Consider the following 19,544-nt stretch of genomic DNA (forward strand, 5'->3'; position numbering starts at 1 on the left):
GACAGGGCCTCGGCTTTGGATATGTATACCAGCCAGTGCTGTGTCGCCGCAAGGATAGCACTTGCGTCCAAAAGACATCAGAGGTGGCAAGGCTGGGTCGGTGCTGCAGAGCTATACAGACTATTGCCTGCTCCAGAAACGGTCGTGGTTCTGAGGTATCTTGGTGTCCGATGGTCGGTGGTGACGCATGCCGGACCAAGCTCGTAGTCCAGGTCGGATGTTAAGGTAGAGGCACGGTCCGGGATGTCATGTTTGACATGTGTTGATGCAGGGGATCAAGGGGACTGACTCAAATTTAGGTATAGCGACACCTTTATTGGTCAGGGATTATGTTTGGACGAAAGTAGAATCCACTGAGAGGAAACCATGACGAGGTTGACTTCGTATCAAGAGAGCCAATCGCAAATGAACGCAAGACCGTCGACATTGGGGGATCATGCCCTTGATCAAGCTGATGCTCATGCCGCTTTAGCGATGTTGTATCGAGCTCCTGAATCCTGCATTGGCCTAAAAGCTTAAAGCTAGCAGGCAAGGTGATCGCTGGCTGAAACTTCAGAACGTTGACTGCGATGAAGACTGGGTTGAGTTCTCGTTCAAGAGATCATCAGGAACTTGTCAAGATTCAGCTCGTAGCGAGGTCAAGGAGGATTGGAGTGCATCAGACGGCGTCCCTCCACCGTTGCTTCTCAGCACTCGGCAGACGAGCGAGCTCTGCTATAAACAGGATGTGCGGGGCTGAGCGAAGACTATCATATCTGGGAGGGTGTCGAATGATGATCAGAAACCTGGCAGTCGGCACTTGATGGAAGCAAGTGTAAATCATGATTGCGTGTTGCGAACAGCAAGATCGGGCGAAGATGTGTTTTGAATATGGAAACTCGTGCAGGAGAATAATCAAAGTATAGAAGAAAGCGAGGTCGAATTGGTGAGGTGCATCATCAACCACCAAGACGGTAAATGGTTCTGAGTCAACAAATGGGCGATCAGGATGCAACTGGGTTCGAAATCAGACATGATGTCTCCACCCGAGACGATAATTCAAGCAGCTTGGGAAGATGGCGAGGACGCGAGCAATAATTAACGTGGATTTCGTGCAGTAGCGCTGGACGCGGCGCGGGCGGGAATGTCCCGTAGACGGCCCACCCACAGACTTGGATTGCTCCTGCTCCCAACAACATCGAATCTTGCAGCTGCCACATGTGTCTTCTCTTTGTCGTCAAACAATACATCTGGGTCGTGTCTTCTTATCGCTGTCAGTCGCAGCACCGGAATCGAACAGACGCCCCATTGACGCCGCCCATGAAAGCATGGATTCAGACTGGATCAATGACAGGATCAGCAGGGTTCCACGAGCTCCAGTGCTCTGCCAAACTATGCCCAAACTAGCTTGACAGCTAACGTATAGTCAAGAGTGTCTGGACTCTTGTCACGCAAGATTTGACGTGACATGCCCCGGGTTTGCATCGGCCACATTAGTCCGTCTTGCCTCGGACTGAGCGCCTGCGCCGACTCGCTTGCTCTCGAGTACTGCACCTATCCGCTTCGTGGAGGGCGGTTTGAGTAGAGTTACGCCAACCTCCTTGACACGGTTTTTCCGAATCTGGTCCCGCCATTGAGTGAGCCGTCAACGATCGTCTCGGAACCGCCCTAACCTGGTGCTAACAGGACCTGCATCACGTACTAAGTGGTAGTAAAGTACTCTACTGTTGGACTTGGTCGGGAATACGCGCATAAGACGCACGTAACCACCCAGCCCTTAACACCCACGCTCTAACCCATCATTATTGCATTCCCCAGTCAGTGAGCACCTGCATAAGCCTTGACGGAAAGGGCTTCTTTTAGCGCAACATAGTCCGCAGTAAAGGTCTCGCCACAAGTCAAGTCTCTTTACCTTGTCCACCTCGTTCCATATTGTAGCCGATTTACCATACATGGTGGGTCTGCTGTGCAGAGATAACTACAGATCAAGTCCCTCTTATAGACCCTACTTCTGTCTTCTCAACGGTCTCCTGTTTCCTCCACCACGTTCCCTCACCGTCCGTCCGTGCAACACAACTGCTACGCCTGCCACTCTATCTCACGCCTCTCCTGCTGCCTCTCATATTGGCAGTGCTCAGCTCCTTTCACATCCGGATTACTATCCATCGCCATCATCATCATGGGTAGCGACGCTCTCGCGATAGAAAACCGAAAGGACCTGGTCGTGGTCGTGAATGTCATTCTCTCCTTCTCGACCCTGTCGGCCCTCTCACTACGATTTGCCAAAGTCACAGGAAATGCAAAGCAACGAAAATTCGATGCGCAGAATATCATGATCTGCTTGGCGGGTGTAAGTAATCAGCTCATTATTTTAATCGCTCGTACTTATACGAGTCTCACAGTTCTGCGGAGTTATGATGTCTCTATTACAATGTGTCGCGACAAAATATGGTCTGGGCAGCCATGACTGGGATGCTCAGACATCAGACCAAGTCACATTCTACAAGGTGGGTGTGAGTTTTCAATTGGCCCTCTTATCCCTCATGGAACTGAGACTGACGCTGGGCGTCAGTTATACATCTCAATATTCTGCTTCTACTTGGCATGCAACATGTTTGTCAAGTTCGCCCTTCTCTTCTTCTATCGCCATACGACCTACGAGCGTTGGCACCACTGGGTGATCTGGTTCATGGAATTTATCGCTTTCGGCTTCGGCGTCAGCAGCATTCTTGTCATCATCTTCCAGTGCGTGCCTATCGCACATCTTTGGGATCCAAACACCCCCGGTACCTGCGTCGACATCAAGGCTTTCTTCTACTCCAACTCGATCATTATGATCGTCAACGATATCATCCTCTACGTTCTTCCGATCATTTTCACATGGAAGCTCCAGCTGCGTCTTACTCAAAGGATTGTTCTCAACATGCTTTTCGCTTTGGGTGCATTGTAAGTCTTCTCAGCACTACGCTGGCGATACTTATCTGACAGAACCAAAGCGTTGTCGCTGCTAGTTTCATTCGCCTGTACGTCGTCTATCGCTACGATCAAGATGGTGACCTCTCGTGGAACATCGCCTCATGTCTCATCTGGTCTTCTGTGGAGAATCATCTCGCTGTTTTCATCGCATGCTCGCCTTCCATCAAAGCAGTCGTCAGCGGTGTACTCTACCCACTCGTCTCGTCACAAGTTTCGTCATTCAAAGACAAGATCAAGAGGTCAAGGGGTAGCGAGGGTTCTAGCTTGCCAACACACAAGTCTCCCTCTCTCACCCTGGCAACCATCGGCTCTCGTCCCAGCCGCTTTGTGCAAAAGGTCAGAGACCCTTTCGCCGCCAGCGCCCGTAGGGACAGCTTTAATACTCTGGACTCAGGTTTCGAGTTCGTCAACCGCGAACGCCATGAAATGGACCCCATTGAGCGAGCAAACTCCGAGGCAACCTTGAGTTCCGCGACGTATCGAAAAGACTCAGAGGCATCGACTTCCTCCAAGGAACCTCAAGTACAAGTTTATGCCGTAGATGAAGGTGTTAGTCCTACTTCATCTCGTTTCCCTCTACCGACGCTGGATTCGTCGAAGTCCCATAGCCATAACTGAACGATAGGAACGATGTGGCGCTTGGGAAGATTTAATAACGGGTTTGGTTCTTTTCAATGCATTCTTCATACCCCAAAGGCACAGTCATGGAGCCTGGAGCGCTGTTTTCAAAAATAATCATATCCACGAGCGGTTGTATCGTTTGGCATTTCGAGACGACACTCTCGTTGATGTCCTTTTTCTATTTTCTATGTACCTTTTATTCAGAGGCCCCTCAAGAAGGGAAGATCAAATATCATGACCAAATCAATGCAGTCTGACAATTGACTGACACTAAATTCAATACTATCTTCACTGTTGACTCCTTTTTCTCCTCCAGCGCAAGTTGGTGACGATAGTGGATACGGAGGCCGCAGTAGCGGGCTTGTCGAACAAGCGCACATGCAACGATCATGCACACGGAGCACACCGCATCAAGGTCCAACATAGCCGATGTATCGTCGGACAGAGGACACTTGTCCGACCATCCACCAACCCTGCGCGATGTTTGGACAAACAAATCCTGCTCATCCATAGCGAAAGGATCGGTGTGGTGGAACAGTCATTATTGTTGCATGTCCGACTGTACATGGGTGAGTTCCAACAATATGGGCACATCAGCCGCAAGCAGATGATTTTCAGATTGGCCCAATCAATCTCGAGTCTTGTAATGAATGCTGCTTTGGCCAGACCGATGACCATCTATCGTTGATGACGAGCAAAGAAATCGTTCTGCATTGAAGAGGCTTGTCGTCGCGTTGCGAAACCTCGGTTCATGCGTGCATCTCGAAAGAGAATCCTCCGACTTTACAATTTTCGCAAGCTCCACACCAAGGACCACGCTTGAGAAGAAAGAAACACTTTGCATATCCGCCGCACTTTGATTTTTCTAGTCGCTCATTTCCGTCGGGATGCGAGAGCACACGTTGTAGATTCTCATATTGTTTTCCTCACAGTTACGAGAAGATCCGGAGTCAGACGCGACGTCCCATAGGGCTACTTCAGAAAAACACGACTGCTTGGTCGGTAGATTGTACTCATGACCGATCGTGAATATCCAATCACCTACTTTGCCAACCTCGAGCTGACAAGCTTCGGATCGTACCTGCACCGAGTTGATTCTCTTTGATGATAACCCAAAATTTCGACTGCATATTCAATCTATCGTGGCAATAGCATGACTCTCATAGCCTGCTCCGTTCTGCATCATTCCAATACAGCGCTTGGAAAACCAGCAGAACGGTCCAGCGATGCATGTGCAATATACATAAATTAGTCGGCTGCACCTTACTCGATCTTTCCAACAACCAATCTGGGGAGGAGAAAGGATGCTGCTTACGGTGTCGATCACACATGCTTGCGTCTTCCCACCATGGCCATTTCTCCGCCATCCCGGGCCGCACCTGTCAAGAAGTTTCCTCGAGGAATTGCGCCTTCCTGTTATTTCGGGAATTGACAGCCGCACGGTTCGAGTTGGGTGCAGACATAGCTAAGCCGTCAAGCCGTAGGATATTTCCCACTCGGCTCACCACTCTTGCACTAGATATTGCTCGTTCCAACTTACCTTACCGACTCTCACTCCCTCGAGCTGCTACAGGTAGTCAGGTACATGTCGTTCTTGATACCAAAGCAACATGCTGACCGCTCCGAAAGATGATCAGCCTATCACAGCCTGAGATTCAACATATCAATCAATCACCAAATGTCAGCCCAACAAAGAATCCACAACGACAATGTATTACCTATTTAGAGGACGAAAACACTTCTACGTTATACCACGCAAGCCCTGATTGAATCTCGAACGTGCTTCTCCGTCCGAAACACACCACGGATAGCAAATTCCGACATTGCGAAAGTGGCGCGGTCCTGCTTCCGGACGACCGTCGTATGATCATTGATGGCACACACATAGAACTGGTGTGGTGGCACACAATCCCACAATTTGGTCGATAGACATCGGAAGGCTTTCTTCGAACCCTCGCTTCGGCGCTGTACCATTTTTGTTCACGCCGCCTGACTCGGTACATGGATACGGGAGATTCTATACCGACAAACGAAAATCTGCATTGATCTCATCGTGTTGGACCGAGCGCGAAGAAGTCTTCGCTCTTGATACCGAAGTCCTTCAGGTTTCTAACCACTGGACACGCTGGAACTCGTCTTGTGTACATCATCGTCGCTTCGAAGTGGCCCATGACTATCGCATGAAAATCAGCACTGGCTATGTGAGGTACGCTGCTATTGGAGCGCATCACAATCGTGATGCGACAACCGTACGCTTTTTCTCGTTGCCTCCGCTGCCATGCAATTCAAGGCTTACGTATTCGAGACGCCTCCAGCGCATTTTTTTTTTACCTTTCGATCACAAATTGTCGTGTGTTGAATGAGCCGTGATTGGAAGCAATCGAAGGCAGACGTTGACTCCAACCAGAGCAGCGAAGGACTGATCGCTTCGTTGACGGATTGTACGGGATGCTGCACAGTCAATGGGACAAACATCCTCTGCTACCTGCCCATGAGCCTGTAGACTTTGCTTGCCAGTCGCGACATATGATCAGCATTTCGGAGTCGTAGAGAAGGACCAACGTTGGGTCTCATTCGCAACTCGAACAAGATCAAGGCTCTGGATGATACTAAGACGATCGTGTAACGAGGCAAGACAGTAATCAGTGTCTTGGCTGTAGCAGAGCAAAGTGAGCGTAAACAGCATAGTAGCTCATGGATGCAGGAATCGTTGTCTTCAATATCAGTAAGAAACGGTATCAAAGCAGCCCAAGTCAGGGCTAGATCCCGCAGGATAACCATGTGCCTGCGAGACTGGATTAGCAATCATCGTCTGTCAAGCCAAGTGCTGTTACAGAGACTTACCAGTGCGTCAAGATCTAGCCAATCCGAAATTTGCCAGCCTTCTAGAGAGTGGTCTCCGGTAGCAAGGCCTCCGATATCGGGTGCGGGAGCTATGTTGAACGTTGATGCGGCATGATTCCCAGTTGTGTCTTCCGTCGTAAGAGAAGCCTGATTGTTTCCGGCTTCTGCCCGCAGTTCCTCCAAAATGATGCTGTACCTTCTGCTTGGCGAGTTTGAGGCCGTCGCATGTGCAAGATGAGTCTGACACCTCTCGGCAAGCCTGAACAATTGTTCAGTGTCAAAGCCACCGTCGATAGGATGTCCATGAATCTTCCAAACGTAGGCGATGCTCAGAGCGCAAAAGGTGACATAATGTGTCCACCAAAAGGCATGGAACATACGTCCTGAAGTCGCAATATTGTCGGCGGTGCGGAGCACTGCGAGAGCGGCAGCCAGACAATGCTTGACGCTGGCCTCACTTTCTTGGCCCGCAAAACGCAGTAAATAAGGTCGATGGAGATGCATAACGGCATGAGAATGCGCCATTCGTATAGCCACTGACTGTCGCTGCAGACTACGAATCAAACTTGATGGTTTGACAGTACTCAGAAACGGAGGAAGAGCGCGATGCCACTCGTCAATATCAGTTTGTAGTTGCTTAGTCAGTTCCAGTCTTTTGGTGCCTGTCAGAGCTCGAGTGGGATACAATCTGCGGGAGATTCTCCCGACCAGTCGAGCAAGCTTTGCGTTCTGAACGAAAGCTTCTATCAAGCAGTCATCAGGATCTTCAGTGGCATCGCAACCAACAGCGGTCATGTCCTCATCATTGACACAATCTGGGAATTCTTGGTCAATGTCGTCGTCGTGAAAATGTTGCGGTCGACCCATTACGACTCCTAGGTACTTGTCGAGAATGTAGGTCGTCCAAAATGTACGCTTTTGACACTGTCGATAGACATAGTCTCTTTCCAGTCTAGCTCGCCGGACTTTCCTGTGCAAGCCAAGCGACGATACGAGTTGCAGGACAGTGCCGAATGTAAACCATGCTTGATTCATACGACATGTCATGAGCAAATAGAACACTTGGATGAGTCTGGCTTGCGCTGAGTCGAGACGTGGTAGGCCAACCTCCATGTTGGTCAGTCCCTGTGATACCTGGAAAAGAGTATCACTTTCGTTGAATGAAAAGTCCTGCGTCTTGCGCCTGTGATATGATGCTACAGCAAAGACAGCGAACAGAGTTGATAGTTTGGCATGACCCAAGTTGCGGATCAACGGTCGTTCAGCCTTGACGTTTTGCGATGCTTGCTTGTGCCATGCGTCCAAAGTCGGTCGATGTAGTGGCTTGTAAGTCGCAACACACACGTCAAAATACACATCCAGAAGTTCAATTGCATCATCCCCATGTGGCAGTAGACCAGTCATACTAGGCTGAATATCTGGAAGGGCGAGAGGTTTATCACCCGCATTTAACAAGGGTTGTTGCCGATAGCTCCAGTCCTCGTCTTGAGCACAGTCCGATAACGTTTGATGGGACGAGAAGCGTTCTCGAGCACGCTCAAGAAATGACAGTCCTGATGTGGGATCTACGTATTGGCCTTGGATATTGGTCGAGTCCATCTCCGGTGAATTGCGTGAGCTGATGCCAGTATCTCGGGGAGCATCGTCGACATCATGGGCATAGGGTGATATTTGACGATCAGATGGTGCATGCGGGCTCTGACCCTGAACCAGAGTAGATAACGGAGGTGTCGGTGGGCGTCCTCGCATGTATTGACTATCATATGAGCACACGGCTCCGCGTTTCGAGCAAGCAGGACATGGCTTTGTGCCTGTGCAGCGCGCCTTCTTCAGCTATACTCAAGTCAGTGCTACCCGGTCACGCAGGGGTCAAAGCAAATCAACGCTACCCACCCTGCAAGCGTCACATGCTCGAGTGATTTTCGGTATCCGCCTTCCTGACTGTGGCGACGCCATGCGTGCTCTCTTAGCATTGCTTTCGGTCATTAAGCCAGGAGGTCTTGTCGCGTCTTCCGTGGTGTTCATACTCGCCGCTTCCACCGGCAGCAACTTGTCAGACTAATATTTGTGGTGCATGCTCGACTCACGGAAAGAGCATTTCTACTGGACTGCGGGGAAGTGAAAGACGAAGGATTGCCGCGAGGCATTACCGGTCATACTGGACTCGAGACAACACATACAGTCTACATGGTCTTCGGGCCGGCTTGCGCTTGAACTCTGCGAACTCCACATGCTGTATGCGCTGACAAGAGATAGAGACTCTGTAAGTCGAGCGATGCGGTGACCGTGGTCGATCAGTGGCCACGGCGCGGACGAATCTCGGCACAGAACGCGCTTGCTCAATCGTCCTTGTTGATGCAACCTGCCTGGAGTATTCTTTTCTATATACATCGGTCTACAATGTGTATTTGAACAGCGGGCTCTTGTCACCCATCTTATCCAATTCTTCGTCGGAGTATCTTTCTCTGACCTCGTCCTCCGAGAACTTCTCATTCTCGCCGTTGCTTCTCCAGAGAAGATATTCAAGCACAAGACAAGCCACAATGCCAGCCGCGGCAAACGCCAATGAGCTTCCAAAACCACTGGGATATTTTGGTGCTTCTTTCTCGATGAAAATGAAACTTCCGGTGATGCCTAAAGATCCATTTGTTAGTCATGATCGCGCTGAACTTCAAGTCGGCTCGTTCTCTTACCTCCCATGTTGCCCACACCAGTGAGAAAGCCGATCCCCATTGCTCGCTTTGAAGGACCGGCAAGGTTGTTCATGTTCCATGCTTGAACACCAGGACCAATTGGATATAATCTGTGCGCTGTCAGCATCTGAGACACGGTGCTCGGACATTCCTCCTACTTACCCAAAGCAAGCGAGACAGACGGCGAAGTAGCACACTGCAATGTTGTCTCTGATATCAGCAGCTTTTGCAAACAAGATTGCATAGGCAACGACTACAGCGATCTGTGGTATCACGATTGTTGGCATGCGCCACTTGAATCGATCTGAAACCACGGAGAAGCTGTATGCTGATATGGCACCAACTGTGTATGCCGGAATGGTGAGCAGCTGAGCATTAGCGCTAGAGTAGCCCATGTTTTTCATGATCTGAGGCATGGTGAACTTGAGGCCGTAGTTCGGCGTAACGTTGGACCAGAAGGCGATTATGAGGAGATATATCTTCCAATCTTTCAGCACAGTCAGGAAGACTCGCATGTCGAAATGCTTCTCCTCGTGTCCTACAGGCTTGACCCTGCCAACCGCTACTTGTCTCAGCTCGAGATATCGGATCTCGTCTGGAGTAAGCCAGCTGGTTGAGAGCGCCGGCGTATCGATCAAAAGCCAGAAGCAAGCCAGACCAGCGATCGCCGAAGCCAGGCCCTCGAGGATGAAGATCTTGAATGGTCAGTCAGCATTAATCAATCGAAACATCGTTCCACTTCAACATACCCATCTCCACCCTTCCAGCCCTGCGACACCGTCCATTCTCACGATACCGTACGCAAGCAACCCGGAGAAAGCACCAGCTAGCGCGCTAGCGGTGAAGAATATGGCAATTCTGGTCTGACTCTCGTGAGGGAGATACCACTTGCTGATAGTGAGGATTGCGCCTGGGAAGAATCCTGCTCTAAGTTCCCTACATTAGCTCAGGCTTTGGTCACCACTCTTGAGATGAAGCTTACTCAAAAAGACCCAAGAACACTCTTGTCACACATAGCCCGGCAAAGTTTTGAACAAAGCCAGTGCACATTACCACCACGCCCCAGACGAAGACAATGGTGCCCATGAAAACGGAGGGACGATTGAACTTGTCGAGGATCATGTTGCTGGGGATCTCTAAGCGAGCATGAGCTGAGATTCTAACTTGCAACCGTCGAACGACTTACCAGCGAGAGTGTACGGGATGAAGAATATTGCTAGTGCAATGTTATACTGTGTGCCTGTCATATTGAGACTTGGTAGTAGGCCTTCGATCTTTGCATTGCCTATGCTAGTCAGCACGCTTTGTATTGGTAGTGTTGAATGACCTTGACTGACCGATGTTGGCTCGGTCGATGAACGAGATGAGATACAGGATCAGAAGCATCGGGACAAGCCTCCAGTCGACCTTACGCAGTACTCGCTTGCGTTGCTCATCGGTGAAGCCTACCAGGAAGTCTGCGTCGACGGCCGATATGTGTTCGTTGGGGCCTCGAGCGTTCTTCTCTTGGGGTACCATCTCGTGTTTCTCTGCATCGATGTCCTTGAGGTCGTGGATTGGGGTTCTTGGAGGCATGGTGTAATAGTATCGAGGCCCGCTGAGACAGTGGATTGGAGAGATATGTTTTGACTGACGACAACCACGACCATACTGACAGCGTTATATAGCCTCTAGCGGTGAGAAACCCAGTCCACACTTGGTGACGAACTTTGCAAGCACTTCTCCACAGTCGTCCCCAGGTTCATGACTCCACAGAACGGGTTTATGGCCGATGGTGGATACAAGATAGATTGTTTTCTGGATCCGGAACGCCACACCAATCTTTTGCATGAGTCCGAGCAAGAATCCGAAGCTGAGTAGCTGGATATCCGAGAATCCGGCATCTCAACCCTGCCTCCGCTTAGCGGGGTAGAGAAGTCCGACATATCCGGCTCACCATCGCTTCCAATCTTGTACTGTGTAGTGCGGGGCACTCCATCTTTCCATCACTCAAACTCCGCATGTATGTTACAGCGCGGTGCAAGATGGCGCCTTCGGGCAACAGAGCGACAGATGGGTCCGCAGATCCCTGAGGCTTCGTGCAAAAGACGACATAAATTGGAGACATAAATACAGACTAGCCATCCACCCAACTACCGTCCCTCATCACACTACATTCTACCCTCACATCTCACACACTACGACAGAAAGTAATCCAAGATGAGCGACTCAATCAACATCGACCTCAAAGGCTTGACCCCTGCCCCCGTCACACCCTTCAATGAAGATGGCTCAGTCGACTACGAGGCCATCCGGCGTCTCGGCTCCTGGCTGGGAAGTATCTCCGGGGTCAAGGGTCTTGTGGTCTTAGGCCATGCTGGTGAAGGAACCTTCCTGACCCAGGACGAACAAGAGGATGTCATTAGAGCCTTTGTTCGTTCCGTGGACGACAAGATCCCCATCATCGCCGGTATCACTGGTGAAGGTACAGAGGTCGCAGCACTTGAAGCTAAGCGTGCCAAAGCTGCCGGTGCTAAGGCTGGTCTTCTCTATCCTTCCCACGGTTGGTTGCGCTTCGGTTATCAAGATGGTGCACCTCAAGATCGCTACAAGGTCGTCTTCGAGACTAGTGGCCTCCCTCTTATCCTCTTCCAATACCCCGACAATACCAAGGCAACCTACAGCCTGCAGACAATGCTCGATATCTCTGCACAGCCTGGCGTTTTTGCGATGAAGAACGGTGTCCGCAATATGCGCAGGTGGGACGTTGAGATCCCTATCATCCACAAGCAGCGCCCCGACCTCCAAATCCTGACTTGCCACGACGAGTACCTTCTTCACACCGCTTTCGACATAGATGGCTTCCTCGTCGGATACGGAAACATCGCTCCCGAACTCTTGATTCAGATGATTGAGGCAGGCAAGGCCAAGGACTACGCCAGAGCTAGACAACTACACGACCAGTTATTGCCTCTCACAAAGGCTGTATATCACCGTGGTAGTCACATGGAGGGTACAGTCGCATTGAAGCACGCTCTGGTCGCCAGGGGTATCCTGAACCACGCCACAGTCCGTTCACCACTCATGCCTCTTGCCGAAGGCGCAGATAAGGAGATCCATGCTGCTGTTCAGTTTGCAGATCTGCCTAAGATCAACGTCGACAAGCTCCCATCAAATGGCAATGGAGTAAACGGAAGCAATGGTACTAATGGATACCACTGATCCGTATGAGGTTCAGGGGAGCAATTGATAGTTCGATATATCATTTTCTTGATTTCAAATCCATCACATCATGTTGACATCACAAGAAATATGTACCAATCATTGAGAGGCCACATACCCTCATCAATGCATTAGATCCAGGCAGGACCAAATTCGCCAGCTGGTTCCAAAAACATCGTTTTCGACATTTGCGACGACAGACGATGGCTTACTGTTTCCAGTATCTCGAACATGTCTCAAGGTAGCTCCGACTTTCGTCTTTCATTTGCTCCATACGATAGAGTGCAGTGATCAGGATGGAAGATGTGATGAATCACTAGTCACCGGGACAACCCTGGCCGCATTTCGCAAGCAACGGCTTAATCTCAAGCCTTTTTCGTATCGATCTCACAATGTTATTCGTACAACTGGGAGCTTCCATCCTTGCGGAACAGCATCGTGCCCGTGTGGTGTATTAGCCTGAGGTATATCACTGTATTTGAGGTTGCGGCATCCATTCGACTTGAAGGTCCGCGGTGAAACTTAAACTAACTGGTCAGCTTCAACGTCTCGAATAGGTGGGGTATGGCTTCTGGCTTATCCCATGGTGATAGCATGTATACATGTTGTATCGGCCGAAATGCGATGATGCAGGTGTCGTGATTGTCGTGGTGCCACCGCTGAGGGAGACAATTTCGCCCGATGAGTAGCGGTCGCAACGGGGAAGCTGTTATACGTCATCGGGCGCTGCGATAAGCTCCATCATTATTGCACCGCAGAGCTTAAGTCCGGGGCAAAACATCATGATCATACGATGATAGGCAGTTCATGATCATGTAAGGGCCGCGGTGACATGCTCCGCTGCGTCCCGCGTGCTAAAAGGACGGTCATACCAGTAACTCCGGCCAGAAGCTCTAGATTTGTGTTCGACGATGAGATCACCAGTCTTGGAGCTGTTTTGGTCTCAGATGATAAAGGGGAGGCACCGTCCTTGTGCTTTCCAACATCGTTTTTCGTCCATTGACATCAACCAACCCTTTCTACCACCCGTACACCAAATCTTTCCAAAATGTCTACCGATTACAAGTTCGAGGGCTGGCTCGGCCATGACTCCAAGTCTGTTGAGGGCAACATGAAGTGGGGTGAATTCGAGCCCAAGAAGTGGTCAGAGAACGACGTCGACATCAAGGTCTCTCACTGCGGTGTCTGCGGTTCAGACCTCCACACCCTGAAGAGTGGTTGGGGCGAGACTCCTTACCGTGAGTCTCCGGTCGCACAGAATGCCGCTTGAACAATCTACTAATCCGTCTTCTTCAGCTTGCTGCGTCGGTCACGAAATCGTCGGCAAGGCTGTCAAGGTCGGAAGCAACATCAAGCACGTCAAGGTTGGCGATAGAGGTATGTTCAATCCTCAATCGAGATTCGCCTGTTTCGAAACTGACTCTCTCTCCAGTCGGTGTCGGTGCCCAATCAGATTCCTGCGGTGAATGTATCGACTGCAAGAATGGCGACCAGAACCACTGCTCGAAGACGACCAACACATACGGCGACAAGTACAAGGATGGTTCTGGCAAGTCATACGGCGGATATGCAACATACGCACGTCACCCTGGTGCCTTTGTCTTCCAGATTCCCGAAGGTCTCGACAGCGCAGAGGCTGCTCCCATGCTTTGTGGTGGTGTTACTGTCTACTCGCCCCTGAAGAACAATGGCTGCGGACCTGGCAAGAAGGTGAGTTGAATTCCGTGAACCTCGGCAAGCAAGTCTAACATGCATCAGGTCGGTATCGTTGGTGTCGGTGGTCTCGGCCACTTTGGTGTCCTGTTCGCCAAGGCTCTTGGTGCCGATGAGGTTGTCGGTATTTCTCGCAAAGCAACCAAGAAGGATGAGGTTCTCAAGCTCGGCGCCGACAGATACATTGCCACCGACGACGACAAGGACTGGAGCAAGACTAACGCCCGCTCTCTTGACTTGATTGTGTCGACCGTATCTTCGGGCAAGATGCCCCTCGATGGCTACCTTGCTCTACTCAAGGTCAAGGGTACGCTCATCCAGGTTGGTGCACCGGACGGTGGTGAGCTGCCGAACATCAACGCTTTCACCCTGATTGGAGGTGGTATCAAGGTTGGCGGCAGCGCTATCGGTAGCCCCGCTGAGATCAACGAGATGTTGAAGTTGGCTGCTGACAAGAAGATCCACCCCTGGATCCAGAAGCGCCCCATGAAGGATGCCAACGCCACTGTCGTTGACATGGAGGCCGGCAAGGCTCGCTACCGCTACGTGCTTTGCAACGACGAGTAAGATCTCAATGCTTTTATGATTTGAAGAACCCTCCGTTTGGAAGAAGGGTACATCTCTTGGAACTTTTGGCCCTACAATAGAGGTAGATAATCGGTATGATATATTAATTATGATCTCGAAAATTCTTGACAAATTGTATGTGTTCGCTGGGGCTTTCGCTTATAAGACATATCTGAAATGCAGGTTCTCCTTGTCAGTGAGATCCCTGAAAGCGAATCGATCTGCATCCTCTTCATTAAGGTTGAGTCTATCCCTTCGTTGGTTCTCCCGCCACATGACATAGTAGAGTGCCAGAGAAGCAGCGATCGCAACGCAGTAGAAGATGATCAGTCCAGTCCAGAGCTCAGGATAGTGTTCGCGACGAGTCTCACTCTTGATGAGCTGTGGGCCAACGATATTACCGACACAGTATGCGACGAAGATGGCAGCTGACATGAAACTCTTCTTGGTCGCTCCTGCCACGTTAGACATACCGAGTGCGATGATGAGTGATACTACAGGGCCGAAGAATCCGATGATAGAGTAGCCCACCACCGGGGCGGCGGCATGATGTGTCCAGTCTGCTTTCCAAATCATGGCGCAGCCGGCAATAACGGGGAAGCAGCAGACCACTAGGATAGTGATTCTGATGTTGCGAACATATAGTGGTATGAATCCAGCGAGCAGAATTCCGAGCCAGCTGATGCCACCAACAGGAAATTGTAGCAGGATGGATTGAAGAGTATTCCAGCCAAACGTGCTGACGATAAGAGGTCCAAAGCCGGCTACAGCGCCATTGACTGTGTATGCGCAGCCCATCATGATGAAAATCAGGTACACTTTGACATCCGTCAAGGCTTCCTTGATCTGGTACAGCTTGATTTCCTTGCAACGGACCCCGGTCTGGCCCTTACGAAGTCTCTCCACAGCGACAATCCGCTCTTCCGGAGTCAAGAACCAAGCACTGACGGGTGAGTTCGGTAACAAGAAGCACCAGCCGCCGAAGATAATTGTAAGAGCTCCGGCAAGCAGATAGATGTACTGCCATCTTGTGAGGTCACCTCCTGTGATTTGCCCGAATCCGTAATTGAGAGCACTGCCGATGATAGTAAAGAGGCCGGTCCCAGAGAACCACCAAGCTTGTCGGAAAGTCTGTTCTCGCTGAGTGTAGTAACCGGCAACGATGCAAGAGAACCCAGTAGGGATGATGCTCTCTACGAATCCGAGGAAGAATCTCTGCACAAACAGGCCACGCCAATCTTGAACGGCAGCAGTCAACATGCAAATAGCACCCCAAAGTACGACGATGGGTCCGAGAATCTTCCCAATGTTGAACTTTTGCAGTGCGAAACTCATTGGATACAAACCTGCCAGCATGCCGAAATAGAACAATGAGGTCGCCCAGCTCAAGCGATCTGTGCTTGTCGTTGGCGGAGTAGTCGTGCGGTCAACAATCGTAAGGTGCAGATCCGCTGTCATACCAAACAGAGCTGCACTTCCGAGGATCGCTTTGTCGTAGTATACAAGTCCGTATCCAATGACCATTGGTGGCATGAGGAAGAGGTCGATTTTCCTGACTACACGACGTTCGATGGCTGGATCAATTGCTCGCGCCTTCTCACCAGCTAGTGCCAGAGCTTCATCTTTCGTTCCTGTAGTATTCGTTGTAGAGGTTTCTGCAGAAGGTCGCACTGGTGACTTCTCTCGTAGCTGGGCTTCAGACGCTGGCTCCATGCTGCTGATTGATCCCTGAGGCAGAAGGAATCCCACGAGAAAACGCGTCAACTTCTTGTTGTGATCAGATACTTGGTCTAAGTCTAAAGACTCTATGATCTGTATCTATGCAGTGACTCAATGCTCAGGAAAATTTGCTGAGAATCTACCTTAGTGGTTTTGCATGACCTGTGCTTGGCCAAGTAGAAGAATTGGCAGCTTCAGCCTTGTCAGATGCGTTGAGCAGCTCCGGCGTCGGCGGCTAAATCCAAACACAGGCTTTCTCTCATGTCGATTTCCTACACTGGTTGCTCGATATCCTATCAAAGCGTTTTTCTGTTATACGCAAAGTGCGTGTCCATCCCAAGATCGCTGCCCAGAAGCGATATCTGTAAGTATACCAGAACGCTGGCTTTGAGGTCAAGCAATGTGGACAGCGTTTGCGTCATATACGACGTCCCATCTCAGCATCAATACACACATCAATGTTTGGTTCTCACAGTTTTCAGAATTTCATGACGACCGTGGACGACACTGCGTGGATATATACATGTCGTATGCATGAGATGACATGCCCATGAAAAGACAGGAGGCGTTCCAAGATCTGCCCAGGTCTTTTGCCAAGAGATATTTCCCCCCTTCCCCGCTTTCTGTCTATTTCCGGCTGTCACCCTGTTCTGTGTTCATCGGCTTGTCAAAGGAGCAGGCAGCAGGATTCCTTGAGGCTGAGGCTTCGAACGGCCGAGTATTGTTGTTATTGGTTATGACAGATTTGAAGGTAATCAAAATTCTGGGCATGTCATACATGGCGCAGCCAGCCAGAGACCTGGCCTTCTTCTCCTTGAACACAACTGCGTCAATTCTTCTCGATTCGAGTATGCGCAAGCATGAGAATACCGTCATGTGCGATCAACGGTGCCTTCAAGAGATACGCGCTTGCCATTGTCCTGGTCTTTGCCCTGGAAATCTGGTTCCACCTGTCGAGCTCATCAACACAGCAGCCACTGATACACATCAAGGCACCGCATCCTGGTTGCCATGCAGTGGAACAGTCTCCGGATCACGCTCCAGCAATCGCTCGACAGAACGCTACCATCCTCATGCTCGCTCGGAACAGCGACCTGGACGAAACTGTGGATGCCCTGAAGTCTTTCGAATCACAGTTCAACCATCGCTATAACTATCCGGTCGTATTCCTCAATAACGAACCATGGACCGACGAGTTCAAGCAAGGAGTATCAGGCATCGTCAGTGGTCAATCCATCTTCGACACCATCTCCTCGGACATGTGGGGCTATCCAGACCATGTGGATCAAGAAGCTGCGCGAGCAAGCATCAAAGAGCAAGGATATAGGGGCATCATACACGCGGGACAAGAAAGCTATCATCATATGTGTCGCTTCTATTCCATGTCGGTATACGCAACTTCTTGCTGCTTGGTTGCATGACTGACGCCTTCTACTAGAAAGTTCTACGACCACCCTGCTATGCAGCCCTTCAAATGGTATTGGCGCATGGAGCCAGGTATCTCCTTCGAGTGCCCCATCAATTTCGACCCCTTCGAATACATGTCGCGCGAGAACAAACGATACGCATACGCGATCGCATTACAAGAGGTCGGATCTACAGTCCGCAGTCTTTACAGAGCTGTGAGCGACTACAAGGATCAGATGCACATAAGAGCTTCGAGATATTGGGACGCCTTGATAGATCCGTCTTGGGCCCCATTCCCAATTCGGTGGCTGTTGCGTCTTGCGCCGTACCGGGATATTCACGGCGATGAGTGGAATCTCTGCCACTTCTGGAACAACTTCGAGCTCGCGGACTTGGACTTCCTCCGCAGTGATGAGCACAGACATATGATGGAACATCTCGACAAACTCGGAGGCTTCTACTCCGAGCGCTGGGGTGACGCTTCAGTGCGTTCATTTGCTGCCACTTTGCTATTGAAACCAGAAGAGATACATTACTTTGGCGATGATATCTGCTACTGCCATGGCGACTTCTGCTCGCCGGGTATCAACTTGCTCACAGCAGACCAGGCATGCCCAGTCGCAGAGCCTGTACAAGAAAAAGACAAGAAAGGCAAGTTCAATGAGATGTGCCATGCGAGGTTTAGGAAAGCACACGTGCTATGAGTGATTCGAGAGTAACGATAAAACCACCTAACATGTATCGACGTTTTTTTGTATAAACAGGTCTATCTGGCGCTCGATTGCCTGTCTGTCTCTCAGTGCGAGTTCGTCGACCGCGGACGCCGTCTGACAAGAGCATAAGAATGTAGCTCACAGAGCCGCTTACGTAACGCCGACTGGTGGACTCATGGAGCTGCCTGAAACGTTGTTGGTCACACTCGGTCTCTTTGTCAATCATAGTAATTAAATCCCGCCTGGTGTGGGATTGTGACTTCCCTGCTCTTCGCAAGACCACTTTGGATCATCAATTACCTTACAATTTTCAGGACGATGCCTATTAGCCTGCAGAGCCAAAGACGATCGATGCATTTGCAGAAATGATAGTCTCATGCGCAGAAGGTCATCTCAGTCCTTTCACCGCTGCTCAGAACATCACAGACGCACTAGCTGCAGACGCGTGGCAGAACAAAGCGGACATTGACTCCAATGACGAGGACCGACCATATTCTACAAACACAGCACTAGTCGCTGTCCTGGATGGCAGCTGTGTCTCGTCCATCCCGCCGCGTAGCCCGGTGCACAATAGACTGTTCGATATAATCGACAACTTCATGAAGATCGAGACGCGTCAGATACCAAATTACCTTTTGAACTCAGATAGTCGGGTGCGAGATGGCTACGAGACAGACGATATGAGACCAATGGTCCCTCTTTGGGAGAGCTTGAGCCCATTGTTCTTATCGAGTTGCGAGCGGCTAGCGGATGTTGGGGAAACTTGGACCGGAGTTGAAAACTGCGGAAGCCAGTAACAACAGCGATGGCGCAATCTTCTCACTTCTTCGCCAGATTGACAGTAGAGAACGTTGAGAGCATGGGCTGACGGAGTCCTCTGCAGCGATTGCCGCCCCAATATGGGATGCCGGACAGGACAACCTTGGGATGGTCTGGGTATCTGGCTGGCCAGGTCTTTGCTGCGGCTCAATGGTTCGTGCCTGGAGAGCACGGACATTGGGTATGGGAGGCTTGCTGTCGAAACATGGGATCTAAAGACACGATTCTGCTGCACGATGCGCAGAGTGTAAGTCGTGATCTCACAGATGACGAAGGAGAAGTTGAAAGCGGT

At 50.5% G+C, this 19,544-nt stretch overlaps 7 protein-coding genes across 7 annotated transcripts; 4 read left to right on the top strand and 3 right to left on the bottom strand.

Annotated features, from left to right (window-relative positions):
- The first annotated feature begins 2,046 nt into the window (after nt 1–2,046).
- Nucleotides 2,047–3,692, top strand: AUEXF2481DRAFT_445704 (uncharacterized protein). The gene is made up of 5 exons (XM_013484979.1): nt 2,047–2,329; nt 2,382–2,486; nt 2,552–2,925; nt 2,976–3,291; nt 3,350–3,692. Exons 1-5 carry the CDS (start codon nt 2,159–2,161, stop codon nt 3,419–3,421), a joined length of 1,038 nt encoding a protein of 345 aa, XP_013340433.1. The 5' UTR covers nt 2,047–2,158; the 3' UTR covers nt 3,422–3,692.
- Nucleotides 3,693–5,964: 2,272 nt separating this feature from the next.
- AUEXF2481DRAFT_445436 (uncharacterized protein) lies at nt 5,965–8,630 on the bottom strand. The gene is made up of 3 exons (XM_013484980.1): nt 8,314–8,630; nt 6,421–8,253; nt 5,965–6,361 (listed from the first exon to the last, which is right to left on the bottom strand). Exons 1-3 carry the CDS (start codon nt 8,443–8,445, stop codon nt 6,299–6,301), a joined length of 2,028 nt encoding a protein of 675 aa, XP_013340434.1. The 5' UTR covers nt 8,446–8,630; the 3' UTR covers nt 5,965–6,298.
- A 185-nt stretch (nt 8,631–8,815) lies between these two features.
- On the bottom strand, nt 8,816–10,631 carry AUEXF2481DRAFT_69263 (uncharacterized protein; the record flags this gene model as incomplete). The annotated part of the gene is made up of 7 exons (XM_013484959.1): nt 8,816–9,054; nt 9,114–9,223; nt 9,276–9,808; nt 9,863–10,040; nt 10,096–10,249; nt 10,300–10,398; nt 10,451–10,631. The coding sequence occupies 7 exons, from the start codon at nt 10,629–10,631 to the stop codon at nt 8,816–8,818; spliced, it is 1,494 nt and encodes a 497-aa protein (XP_013340413.1).
- A 681-nt stretch (nt 10,632–11,312) lies between these two features.
- AUEXF2481DRAFT_32606 (uncharacterized protein) lies at nt 11,313–12,314 on the top strand (the record flags this gene model as incomplete). Its single annotated transcript, XM_013484907.1, has 1 exon — nt 11,313–12,314. The coding sequence occupies one exon, from the start codon at nt 11,313–11,315 to the stop codon at nt 12,312–12,314; it is 1,002 nt and encodes a 333-aa protein (XP_013340361.1).
- Nucleotides 12,315–13,256: 942 nt separating this feature from the next.
- Nucleotides 13,257–14,666, top strand: AUEXF2481DRAFT_43540 (uncharacterized protein). The gene is made up of 4 exons (XM_013484927.1): nt 13,257–13,552; nt 13,611–13,691; nt 13,747–14,024; nt 14,073–14,666. The coding sequence occupies exons 1-4, from the start codon at nt 13,363–13,365 to the stop codon at nt 14,592–14,594; spliced, it is 1,071 nt and encodes a 356-aa protein (XP_013340381.1). The 5' UTR covers nt 13,257–13,362; the 3' UTR covers nt 14,595–14,666.
- An 87-nt stretch (nt 14,667–14,753) lies between these two features.
- Nucleotides 14,754–16,307, bottom strand: AUEXF2481DRAFT_8094 (uncharacterized protein; the record flags this gene model as incomplete). The annotated part of the gene is made up of 1 exon (XM_013484880.1): nt 14,754–16,307. The coding sequence occupies one exon, from the start codon at nt 16,305–16,307 to the stop codon at nt 14,754–14,756; it is 1,554 nt and encodes a 517-aa protein (XP_013340334.1).
- An 866-nt stretch (nt 16,308–17,173) lies between these two features.
- Nucleotides 17,174–18,424, top strand: AUEXF2481DRAFT_32609 (glycosyltransferase family 15 protein; the record flags this gene model as incomplete). The annotated part of the gene is made up of 2 exons (XM_013484908.1): nt 17,174–17,697; nt 17,752–18,424. The coding sequence occupies 2 exons, from the start codon at nt 17,174–17,176 to the stop codon at nt 18,422–18,424; spliced, it is 1,197 nt and encodes a 398-aa protein (XP_013340362.1).
- Between the last annotated feature and the right edge of the window lie 1,120 nt (nt 18,425–19,544).

Source organism: Aureobasidium subglaciale, assembly GCF_000721755.1.
Source record: "Aureobasidium subglaciale EXF-2481 unplaced genomic scaffold scaffold_25, whole genome shotgun sequence".
Taxonomy (NCBI): domain Eukaryota; kingdom Fungi; phylum Ascomycota; class Dothideomycetes; order Dothideales; family Saccotheciaceae; genus Aureobasidium; species Aureobasidium subglaciale.